This window comes from Lupinus angustifolius, chromosome LG04 (genome assembly GCF_001865875.1).
Source record: "Lupinus angustifolius cultivar Tanjil chromosome LG04, LupAngTanjil_v1.0, whole genome shotgun sequence".
Taxonomy (NCBI): domain Eukaryota; kingdom Viridiplantae; phylum Streptophyta; class Magnoliopsida; order Fabales; family Fabaceae; genus Lupinus; species Lupinus angustifolius.
The window spans coordinates 16,129,207-16,141,861 of record NC_032012.1 but is presented as its reverse complement, the minus strand read 5'-3'; the positions used below and the strand labels follow the sequence as shown (position 1 = coordinate 16,141,861).

Sequence of the window (12,655 nt, the reverse complement as noted above, 5' to 3'; positions counted from 1 at the left end):
TATATATATATATATATATATTGCAATTAAAATATGAGGGTTATCATGTCCAAATTTTTTGGTGCATAACATTAACCTATTTCAACTAAAAATTTCTTTACCTAGGTTAGCAAAACATTTTTTCAAAAAATTCAGGATATATATACATATATTATACATATATACATTAACATACACATCAATGCATATTGTAGAAATTCTAGAATGATAATGATTGATCAAATTTAAATATAAGTAATTTATTATATAGATAAAAATTGTTACAAATAATAAAACAATAATGGTTTAAATAATAATTAACATGATAAAAATAAACCAAAATAAATTCAAATAAAATGAAACAAAATAATATCATATTTTATGGATCCAAATATATTTAACGCATATAACGTGAAATGACTAGTTTCTTCTTTAACAAGGTAAAGAATTAGCCGTGGTGGCAGATTTTCCGCTAAAGTGTGAACAAGAGGTAGAGGTCAACCTACCACCCAATTACCTTTTTGTATGAATATAATTATAAAACTTGGCAAATTAAATATATTGCACAAAATTGAAAAATGATATAACCCTCTATAAATCTTCATAAAATTCTCCATATATATTATAAAATAGTACTTTATTTATTAATAATTAATTTATAAGTGATATATATCAATTTTTTATTATGTAAAAAGATTTACAAGAAAATTTTATAGGAAAATATATGGTTACTCTAGGACACAATAATGTCTAATGACCATAACTTCCAATGCTATCTTCCAAGGCGCATGCAAAACATAAACAACATCCCGAAACATAGATGACAAAATAGGCTAAGCTACCGACCCGACCTGTATAGTCTGTAAATTTTTGCAGGCAGAACATTCAAAATTTGTTTTTTTGGCTGTTTCGCCCGACCCATTTGCCCGCCCTGTTTGCCTGCCATGCCCCAGACATTTTTATAGGGCAAAGCGGGCGACCCGCGCGCTTGTAATAAAAAAACAAGAAAAATTCAAATAAATAATGATATAATGTCTTAAAAAATTGCAATGTAGTATATGTTGTTCAATTTCATATAAAATGTCAAGTTTTTTAAGAAAAAATTATCTTTAACTACTTTATTTAATTTTTTTCCTATTATTGTATTAACGTTTTCTTTTTATATTTCTTACCAATGCCTGTGAGTCACCCACATGCCCGTTGACCCTTTTAAAACAGAAAGTACATATCATTTTGTCCGCTAAGACAATGCGGGCATGGCCATGCTCGCTTAAAATATTGCGGGCATTTGTGGGCACGGACGAAATGGACAGACGACCCATTTTGTCATCTCTAACTCGAAGTAATGGTGCATGTGAAGGTCAAAGAAGGAAAGGGAGAGAGATGTTGGCTTCACTTCTAAGACAACCAATAAGCTTATTATAATATCCAAAATAATTATTCTAGAGTTACAATTTTGATATGAAAAGGAAATTTTCCAAATTTTGGCGAGTTAGGATTGAAAAGGGGATTTTGAGGGATTAGCAATGGTGGTCGAGATAATTATCAATTCTATAAAGATTTTGTATTTTGTGATCTCACATATTAATACAAGTATACAATCATGTTATTAAATGTGTATCTCAGTTGCTTTCATTAGTATTAGTGATGATTGACTAGTTTAGTCATCATCGATATAACGAAAGTCAATTTAGTTACATATATTAGTATAACTAGTGAATGAAATAAGAATATTTATAAGGTTTAAAATGATGTATTTTTAAGCTTAAAGTATAATATAATTATAAGATATGTGACTAATGTGAGATTGTTAAATTTATTGGATCATGCATGTAAGTTCATTCTTGATATGTAAGTTCATTCTTCATATTCTTTATGAATATTTTAAGGTATATTTTTTACTCTATATTCATTCTTGATGATTTAATATGAATGAATTTAACTATATAACAATAGTGCCAACTTGTCATCATCAAGTAAATCTCCCATTGAAGTTTTAAAACACCCAATACTTACTTCAAGCTATTAGATATAAAGTTTATGCACATGAATAAAAGGCAAAGGTGTGGTTGCAGCAAAGAAAACCTCAAGCACAAAGTTCATTTTTTATATGCTTTTCGTGTTGGAAATAAGTAAAGTGTTCGTATTGGCTAGTTGATCTATAAGAATTATGTTGTACATTTTAGGAATAATGTTCGATCCAACTCATGCTAAGATTCATGGTGTCAAAATGATTGATAGAAACTTTCCAATTAGTTGGAAGCAAACTGATATACTAGCTTTCATTAGCTTAGTTGATGAATCCACCTTATGGTATATAAGATTTGGCCATTTTAATTATTTCTCTTTAAAAAATATGTCACATAAAGGCTTAATTCAAATTCAATCTGTTATTGATGATAGCAAAGTTGTTTGTGATGTGTATCTCTAAATGGAAGGAGATATTTATTTATAAATGACTATAGTTGTATGCTTTGTTTATTTTCTGAAACTAAAGGCTTATTGATAGATCTGGTAATCAAGACAAGAGAATATAGAGAATAGGTAGAAGAGAAATGATTCAAGATCAATGTGATCTTAAATTATTGTTATTGAAATTGTAAGAATTCAATTGGAAGATTATACCAACTGGAATAGAACTCTGAGGGTTACTGATTCCTAAAATCAGTTTCATCCCTCCCTTTTTAACTTCCCAAAAACTAACTTTCTAATACAACATTCTTTCTATTTATAGAAGTTCACTTCCTAACTAACTTCTAACTGAAAACAAAAACAGAAAACTATCATTCTCATCTTTTATTTCTTATCACATATACAATTTTAATAGGAGGTCTAATCCTATTCCTATCAATCCTTCCTAAAAGATCCACCTTGTCCTTGAGGGGAAAAGAGACAAATTTCTCTTACAACATAGCAGCCACTTCCCAAGATTTGTTGTAGGGTGCAAGATGAGCCCATTTCACTAGCGCTTCAACTTGGCCTTGCTGATTTTCCTTCCATTCTACTATGTCTTATGGTTCCACCTCTAACTCATACTCTTCATTCAGTAATGGAGGAGGGGGTTGAGGTTGCTGATTGGGTTTGAAAGCCTTCTTGAGAAGAGAAACAAGGAAAACATGATGTACTCTAGCTTGAATATGAAGTTCTAGTTTGTAAGCCATTGCACCAATTCTGCTAATCACCTTATAGGCCCATAGTACTTAGCAGCCAACTTAGCAAAAGATCTTGAAGCCAAAGACTTTAGCTTATAAGGCTGTATTTTTAGATAAAGCCAATCACCCTATTGAAACTCCACCTGTCATGACACTCCTTTAAGATGAGAGGGATTTTGTTAGAGTTTTTTGAGATGACCAACCCCCTACCTTTTATTGAACAACAACCCCCTTTGAACTCAAAACCCTCAGGAGATCCTGGTGCAACAATCAGATCTTGCATTACAAGTTCCCACTTAGGATTTTGGCCCACCTCATGAGTGCAATCATTTATCTCAGTCACAGAAACCAAAGAAATGACTGCATACATTCCCTTCTAAGAAAGTGCATTAGCAGTAGTGTTCTATATCCCTAGCTTGTACTTAATGTCAAAGTCCATGCCTATTAATTTTACTACCAATTTGAATTGCTCCTCAATGAATAGACTTTGATTAGTGATGAATTTGAGATTTTTCTTGTCAGTTCTGATAATGAAGTGTCTACCAAGTAAATAGTTGCCTTCACCTTTGCACAACTTGAACTAAAGCCATCAGCTCCCTCTCATAAAGTGAATAGCCTTTGATCAGTGACGAATTTGAGATTTTTCTGGTTAGTTCTGATAATGAAGTGTCTACCAAGTAAATAGTTGCCTCCACCTTTGCACAACTTGATGTAAATCCATTAGCTCTTTCTCATAAACTAACTTATGTTGAGCCCTTAAGGATAACCCATTACTCTAGAAAGCTATAGGCCTCCCTTCTTGCATAAGAACAACTCTCAACCCTTTACTAGAGGCATTTGTCTCCCCCACAAAATCCTTGGAGAAATCAGGAACTGCCAATAATGGAAGATCCATCATAGTTGTCTTTAGGGTCTCAAAAGCCTCAGTGGCTTGTTCAGTCCATTTGTAACTATCTTTCTTCAATAACTCAGTTAGAGGCTTCGCTATCTTGGCATAGTTCCTGACAAATCATCTATAATAGTCAATTACGCCCAAAAATCCTCTCAACCCCTTAACGTCCTTAGGCTTAGGCCAAGAGCACATGACTTCAATCTTGGCTACATCCGCCTCTACCCCCTTCCTGAAATCATATGGCTTAGATATTCTAACCTCTATTGAACAAAATCACACTTCTTCTTATTAGATTTAAGAGAATTTGCTTGCATGACCTCCAAGACCAGATGCAGTTGCTCAACATGAGTTGGAATATCTCTACTGAGCACCAAAATGTCATCAAAGAAGACCAATACAAATCTTCTTAAAAATGGCTTTAATATCTCATTTATCAAAGCCTAGTATCAGAGCACCATCCTGGTGCCCTGAGATAACACATTCTAGTGAGGTCTGCGCATGGTTTCTACGAGGGGAATGACAAGAAATGTAGAAGAATGGGTCCAAGAATGTGAGGAAATGAGGTGTGAAAGGGATACGCATGGAATTGAATGAAGCCATAACTAAGAAGCTTGAAGAGGCATTGGCACTGCTCACAACAACAACTAGGGTTCACAATGCTCACGATGAATGAAGTGGAATTGGGGGTGATCATGAATACATAGAGAATCGTGGAAGGGATATGTGGAGGAAATTAGAGATTCCCATCTTTTCAGCGGATGATGCATTTGGGTGGACCCCATAGGCTTGAAATATACTTCTTGTAGAAGGAATTGGTTGATGAAGAGAAGATGCAGGCCACTATGATGGCATTAGAAGGGAAGACACACAGCTAGCACCATTGGTGGAGTAGGTACATTCTTCAACCATCTTGGGAGGGGTTTAAGGTAGTAGTGATCATGAGGTTTTAACCCTCTATGGTGCAGAATCTATTTGAGCAACTTTTGGCCTTGAAACAAGAAGGAATAGTGGAAGTGTATGTAGAAGAGTTTGAGAAGTATGTGGGACACTCAAAGAGATTGATCTAGACTTTGTGAAGGACATTTTTCTGAATGGACTCAAAGAATAAATTAGGGCAGAGGTCAGGTTGTATGAGCATCCTACCCTATATGAGGTAATCCAAAAATCCCTTATGATAGAGGAGAAAAATGTAATCTCGTAGAGAAAATTAAAACCCACCAATTATACTAGATCCATTATTTTTTATAGAAGCACTTTTCCTAGTAAATTGGTAACTACGGAATCCAAGTCTTGGTTAGATAAGAAAAGTGAGCTGCCATTAGTTGGAAGTACATTTGTGGCCATGAATGGTGCAGGTTCTAGTAACAACCCTAGGAGAGGAAATTTTAAACATCTCTTTGGGGCTGAGTTGAGAGAAAAAAGAGAAAATGGATTGTGCTTTAGGTGTGCTGAGCCCTACAATAGGGATCACAAGTGTAAGAATATGCAATTTAGAAGGATCCTACTAGAAGAGGAAGAAGATGAGGAAGAGCTAGACAGTGAGGGGTCAATGGTAGTCAATCTCAACTCATAACAATTGTCACTTTGGGTTATGGCTGGATTGACTTCTATCCATTCTTGGAAGGTGACTGGCTATTTAGAGGGCAAGGAGGTGGTGGTGCTGATTGATTATGGGGCATCCCAAAATTTTACAACTTCAGACTTGGTGGATAGATGGAAGCTAATGGTGTAAGCCATATCTAAATATATAGTAGAGGTGGGTGATGAGCATAAATACACTGTCAGGGAAAATGTGCTTAGCTAAAGCTTGTTTAGAAAGAGCTAGAGTTGGAGCAAGAGTTTTACTTGTTTGCTCTAATACTAGTGATAGAACTGGTAATCAAGACAAAAGAATATAGAGAATAGGTAGAAGAGAAATGATTCAAGATCAATGCGATCTTGAATTGTTTTTTATTGAAATTGTAAGAATTCAATTGGAAGATTACACCAATTGGAATAGAACTCCTAAGGTTACCGATTCCCAAAATCAGTTTTCCCCCTCCCTTTCTAACATCCCAAAAACTAACTTTCTAATACAACATTCTTTCTATTTATAGAAGTTCCCTTCCTAACTAACTTCCTCAACATAGAACTGAGTGAAAGAAAAAACAGAACCATGGTCTTGTTGTTTGAGAAAGTTATAAAGTTTTTTTCTTTGCAGATGTAGTTAATACTTCATGGATTGGGTGTTCGAGAATTATCTCGCTTTAATGATGCTCGATTAAGGAAGTGGAGATGGCAAAGAATGCAGAATAAATAAGCTTTTTGGGTTAAAGTGGTGGAATCTAAATAAGGGACAATTTTGGAATTTCTGAATGTGTATCATAATACAACTTCTAGATGATGGAAAGATTTGTGCAAAGTTGGTTCAAATCACGGGGCCTTTGGTTCTTTGTTCTCAAACTCTGTTTTGGTTGAATACATGGGTAGGTAATCAAAGATTGAAGGATGTATTCCCTAGACTTTTAGCTCTAGCTTCGAATAGAAGGGCCTAGCCATCTGACTGTGGTTCTTAGATTAATGATATATGTGTGTGGGATATCAATTGCCACAGGGAGTTGTTTGAGAGAGAAAATGAGTGGCTTATAGACATGCTTGTTTTCTTACACAATCACTCGTGCAAGAGGAATATAATGGATAAATGGAATTAGAATGCAAGGTCATCTGGAATCTACTCGGTTAAATCAGCTTATCTCATTCAATTCAATCATACTACATTCCATTAGGTATTCCTCTAACAAAGTCTTGGTTAAATTATGTCCCTTCTAAAATCTATTGTTTTGAGTGGAAACTCATTCGAGCAAGACTTTTTGTGAGGGCTAAGTTATTTAAGAGGAATATAATATCTTTGAATGAGGACATAAATTATGCAATTTGTAAGAACAATGATGAATTCATTGACCATATGTTTATTAATTGTGAGTTTGCTTCTACTATTTGGAAATGGGTATATGCTTGGATTCAGGTTATGGAGCCAAATCTCATTTCAATTATTGAGTTGTTGAATTTGCATGACGTTATTGGAGGAAATTCTAAGGGGCCAAAGTTTTGGAGAATTGCTTGATTTGCAATGACATGGTCTATTTTGACTATGAAAAATGACTTAATCTTTTCTAATAAGGAGATGAGTTATATTAATATTATAGATTTGATTCAAACTAGAATTTGGAGCTGATTTATTGCTAAAATTAGCCCTACTCCTTTGATATTTGTGAATTGGTATAATGATACTACTCTTGTACTCCAACAAGATCAGCTATTGATCTTCCTTGTATTGGGTTAGCATCCTTTATATTGTTTCTAATACATTTCGCTTATAAAAAAATACTGATATCTACTTACCTAACAGGCTTGTGACAAAAGTAGTCAAGAATAAAACTTCATTTCATGCATGGTTTGAGGTCAATCCAGTTATGGATCATTTTAGATTCTTGATTTATAGGCTACTCCTACATTCCAAAAGTCAAGATGGATATGCTTGATCAAAATTTAATGTAGGAGATTTTTTTGGCTACAACAACAAATGTTGATGTAGAAGAAATATATCCAAGAAGATGGAGTGGGTGGAGAGCCTGAATCTGAAAGTGATAATGAACCATATTTTGAGGCACTAGACTTCTCCATAATATTTATGCAAGACTAATGTTGCAGTATTGGAACCAACCAACTATATGGAAGCTGAAAAATCACATGGTTGGATGGCTGACACATTCAATATCTTCCATTTATCCATATCTAGGTAGTAGTATACTTCATCAATACATAATAAGAGAGTATTAAATTTCTTTTTGAAAAATAAATGAATAATAAATCTCATACTCTTGAAATATTTTTCCAATGTAGAAAAATATAATATTGAAAGTTGACTTGTGGCGGAAAAAAAACATATATATTACATAGAAAAGGAAGCAGAAACATATCTATGTTAATCTTATTGTTATCATTAATCACACAAACTCTTGACAGACTTAAGATTAATTTCCTAATGGTATATTTTTTGGGGGCATTAAACAACACCATTATGAAGTCCAATATCTATGTAACATGTAACAACACCAACTCAAGAACTTAATTCCTATCTCAATGTTCTAAATTCTTCAAGTCATTAATGAATTGATCTATATTCTTATTTGAAGAACCTCCTTCCTCCAAAGCTTTTCTTGCCTCCTCTTTCATTTCCAATGCTCTCTTTTTCATTTCTTCAGCACTTGACCCTTCCATGACTTCCTTAATGCTCCTCATAATCTCTTCTACACTAGCAACACCATCTTCACCAAAATTCATGACCACCCCATTTTGAAACTTTTTCAATATAACCTTTGCATTTGTTGGTTGATCACCCCACTTTGGATAACCAATAACTGGCACACCTGCAACAATTGTCTCTAACAAAGAGTTCCAACCACAATGTGTCATGAAACAAGCCACTGCATGGTGCATTAGAACCTTCTCTTGGTTACACCATTTCACAACCAAACCCTTCTCTTTTGTTTCTTCTAAAAACCCTTGTGGCAATTCAGGAACTTCATCCTCAGAACCTATCTCAGCTGGTTTAATCACCCAAAGAAATGATTTTTCACTATTCTTCAAAGCCATAGCTATATTGTTCACTTGTTCTTGTGATAACACAATTACACTACCAAATGAGATATATATAACTGAAGAACAAGACTTATTATCAAGCCACCCTATGCAAGAATCTTCAGCTTCCCACATATTCATATTAATACCAATAGTTTCATTTTCTCCTAACATAAATTGTGAAACCAATGGTCCAATAGGGTAAATAGGGATACCAGAAGCCATGTAATCAATAATCTCTTTTTCCAAATCATAATTAGATGTAGCAAAAACCCATTTTGTATTTTTTGCAGCATGATATAATTCCATCATAACTTGCTTAGTTCTAGGAGCACCATAAGAAAGTGTATAACTTGGAAGATCTTTAACCTCTAGCAATGGCAACCCAGGTAATTGCACTATCTCATTTGGGTCCTCTAAATCATTGAACAAATCAATATTGTTATGGTAATGATAACTTATTAAATAAAGTGCACAAGGTTGAATCCAAAGCAATGCACTAGGTATGTTATGATCAATAGCTATATCTATAGCCCAAGGTAGAAGTGGATCAACAATCATACAAGAATAAAACTTGTGACCATTGATTCTAATAAGATTTTCTATAAGTTTGGACATGTTTTTGGAACCTATTGTTCTAAGGGTACTAACGAATTTATCCTTGTCTTTGTTACGATCAAAATCAAGGGTAAGTCCATCAGAAAAGAATTCAAATTGGATTTCTTGTTGATTTATGGTACCATAGTTATTGGTGTAGTTGAGCATGCGGTCCCTAACAATTTCTGTGGTGATAAGAGTGACATGAAGACCCTTTTGGATAAAGCGTTTGGCTAATTTCAGAATAGGGTTGATGTGACCTTGTAATGCTGTTGACACCATTAATACATTCATCTTTTCTCCACTTGTCATTGTTTCTGTGAAGGATTGTTACTATATAATCCTTATATCATGTAATCTATCTGATCTGCATATAAATATATATATATATATATATAGCAGGTGTTAGCAGGTATATATAGGATCTGGAAAATTAAATATAAGAGATATGCATGCTTTAAAATATGAAAAAAAATGGTTTTTTTATGTAGTATGAAAATGTAAGAGTTTTTTTTATGTTCTTAGTGTATTATCACATTGTTCATATGATAATGATCATGGATCCTTAGATAAAAATATGAATGAATGGTAAATGATTATGTAAAAAACTTCATACTAATAGCACATAAATATAAAACTCTTAAAAAATTCCAATTAAAAGTTTAGAAATTGTGTTTATATAATTCCTATAAGTAAATTTTGGTAAGAAAGTTACTGATTTTTAAAAGAAACGTGATTTAGGAGAGAATAAATATATAATTTTTCTTATTTTTTTAAATGAATCATCTGATTTATTTCTCATGTTAATCCAGTTTAAGACTGCAAACCAGAGTCGTTTTCAAGTTCGGTCAGCGATCAGACCGGACAATTTCACCGTTTAAACCAGTTAAACCTAATACGAGACATCTCCCGGTTTGACATTCGACTCGAGTTTCACAATATTGTTTGATATATATCTTATTTTTTTTATTTCAATAACTTTTTATTTTAAAATATATTATAAAAGACATATGTCAAACACTAAGTAAATTTAAGGAGATAAATTATCAAGTCATGCTCACACGTGTCACACCTCACGAGAAATTTTTGACTCCTTTTTCTTTCATATTTCAGTGCTGAGAGAGGCCCAACCAGAAGTCATTGGTTCTTGATCCTTAATTCAAGGAACATTAAATCATAAAAAAGCAAAGATTCTCTAATAGGCATCTTGAATTAAATCAAATTTTAATGTTGATTCATTCATTAAGTATATATATTCAACTTATATATTCAATCATCTAAATTAATATGAAATGTACATTAAAAACGTTCTAACTCAAAATATATATAATAAAACTAGGTACAACATATACACTGTGAGAGACCATGCAAACTAACTTTGGCTGTACAAGTAATGTAGACTGGAGTTCATTTATTTGTATAATAACAATATCTAAATAAATATTATATTTTTATAACAATTATTATTTTATATTTTATTTAACATGTATATGTTTATTTATTTTTCTCTCATCACCGTACATAAGAAAGAAAGAATATAAATAAATATGCTAATTAAAGTTAAACTATAAAATTATAATCTTGATGTACAAAATAATTGTACAAATGTTGGGACAGAAAATGGTAATTACAGAAAGCATATAAGAAGCAAAGAAATTAAAGAACCCTGCCCAATTAAACATCAAGGCATGCAGTAAAGATGGAATCTAAGAGTATCACTAAAAACTAATAGAATTGAAAATCAGATCAGAAACAAAATACTAAAAACTAATAGAATTTAAAGTAGCATATTATAGCATAATAATAAGAACTTTTGAATATACATAAATAAAGAAGATATGAGAGTTCACTAATGTACCTGGGTGAAGGGAAAAGGGATATATGGTTTGCAAAAGAGAGAGACAATTATTGTGATTTGGAGTTGGTGAAGTTGTTTTCTAGTTTGATGAAAGGTAAAGGAGAATGAATGCTTTTATGAAGATAGTTATTGAGGGAACAGGATAGTATGTCCCAATAGTACTCTATATAATTTTTTAATAAAATTATACTAAATAATATAAATTACTATTTTATATTTGTATGATATTTTTCTCAATTAAATAACATATTTTCATTGTCATTAACACTAATGAGGACAATATATCTTTATTCAATTTCAGGATTACTAATCCCTTTGGTGATTAATCTGGTGGTGACACATACTTGGATTATATCTCTTATAATTCTTTACTATTTGACTTAAGAATGATTTTATCTTTAATTTTGTTGAACCATATTCTAAGAAAATTCTTGTGTATGCTAGGGTGTATTCTTAACTCTGGTTCAATGGAAAGATGAACTTGAACTTTTTTTTTTATTGGGATCGAGTTTCTAAACCCATAGATGCTTTTGTAACTCTCTTTTTTCTGTTAAATTTTTGCTTTTGCCGATAAAAAAAAGAATAATGCCAATATCCACTCTAAAATTTGAGGATAAAAGGTTGAAAAGAACAAATTGCATACTTATTGCACATTAACTTATTCTAAGTTTCTGATCCAAAAAAGAATAATAGAAGCTATACATGTATCTACAAAAGAAATATGTGCAATAAATTATTTTCACTAGAGATTTTACCATTCAATAAAAAGAGCTTTTAGGATTATGTTTATGAATATATACTATGTTCGGTAAAATTAAATTTTAGAAAGGAAGTTGAGTTATATTGTTAAGTAACCTTTTGAAAATAATATTTCATGCGATTTTGTGCTTAATTCGATAAAGACTCAAACACAAATACACACATGCTACATATATTTTAATTAAGATATAACTGAGTCAATTTATTCAATGCATTATTCAAGTTAATATTTAAAATTAAGCATATTATTAAAATGAGTAAAGCTCAATTTTTTTAATTCAGGCATTAAAAGTTTATGATTAACTAGACTATATATATATATATATATATATATATATAAATAAATAAGTAAGTAGAGTCATATTTCTATGTTTACTCGTTATTACCTGTTATATTCTATTTTCAATTTATTTATAAAAACTATAGATGATAATTATTTAAGTAATTAGTTATCATTTAAGAATAAGAAATTAAGTTTTTGACTTCTATTTTTATTTGATTTCCTAATCTAAAGATGTTTTTAAAATACTAAATTAAGAAACATAAAAAATAATTTAGGAAGTAATTTGGTAAAATAAAGATTAAACGTTCATTTACCAAATTATAGCCTTTCAACTATTACAGTTTTTAGCTCAAATTTGTTTTTTTGGTGGTTTAATGTTCTACACAAACTCTTCAAATATAATTTAATAATGGCAAAAGGTAGCCGGGGTTGAACTTTGCATTCAAAAGTCTTGATAAGAGCATTTTTCCAAGTTTTGAATATATGTGCAATTTTAAAATTTTATAAAAAATCAA

At 31.8% G+C, this 12,655-nt stretch overlaps 1 protein-coding gene across 2 annotated transcripts; it reads right to left on the bottom strand.

Annotated features, from left to right (window-relative positions):
* LOC109346014 (UDP-glycosyltransferase 84B2-like) lies at positions 8,084-11,225 on the bottom strand. Of its 2 annotated transcripts, none has more exons than XM_019585352.1 (2): positions 11,099-11,225; positions 8,084-9,607 (listed from the first exon to the last, which is right to left on the bottom strand). In XM_019585352.1, the coding sequence occupies exon 2, from the start codon at positions 9,550-9,552 to the stop codon at positions 8,143-8,145; it is 1,410 nt and encodes a 469-aa protein (XP_019440897.1). In that variant the 5' UTR covers positions 9,553-9,607; positions 11,099-11,225; the 3' UTR covers positions 8,084-8,142. The 2 variants fall into 2 exon arrangements, with proteins under 2 accessions (XP_019440897.1, XP_019440898.1); XM_019585353.1 differs by having other exon boundaries at positions 8,084-9,557.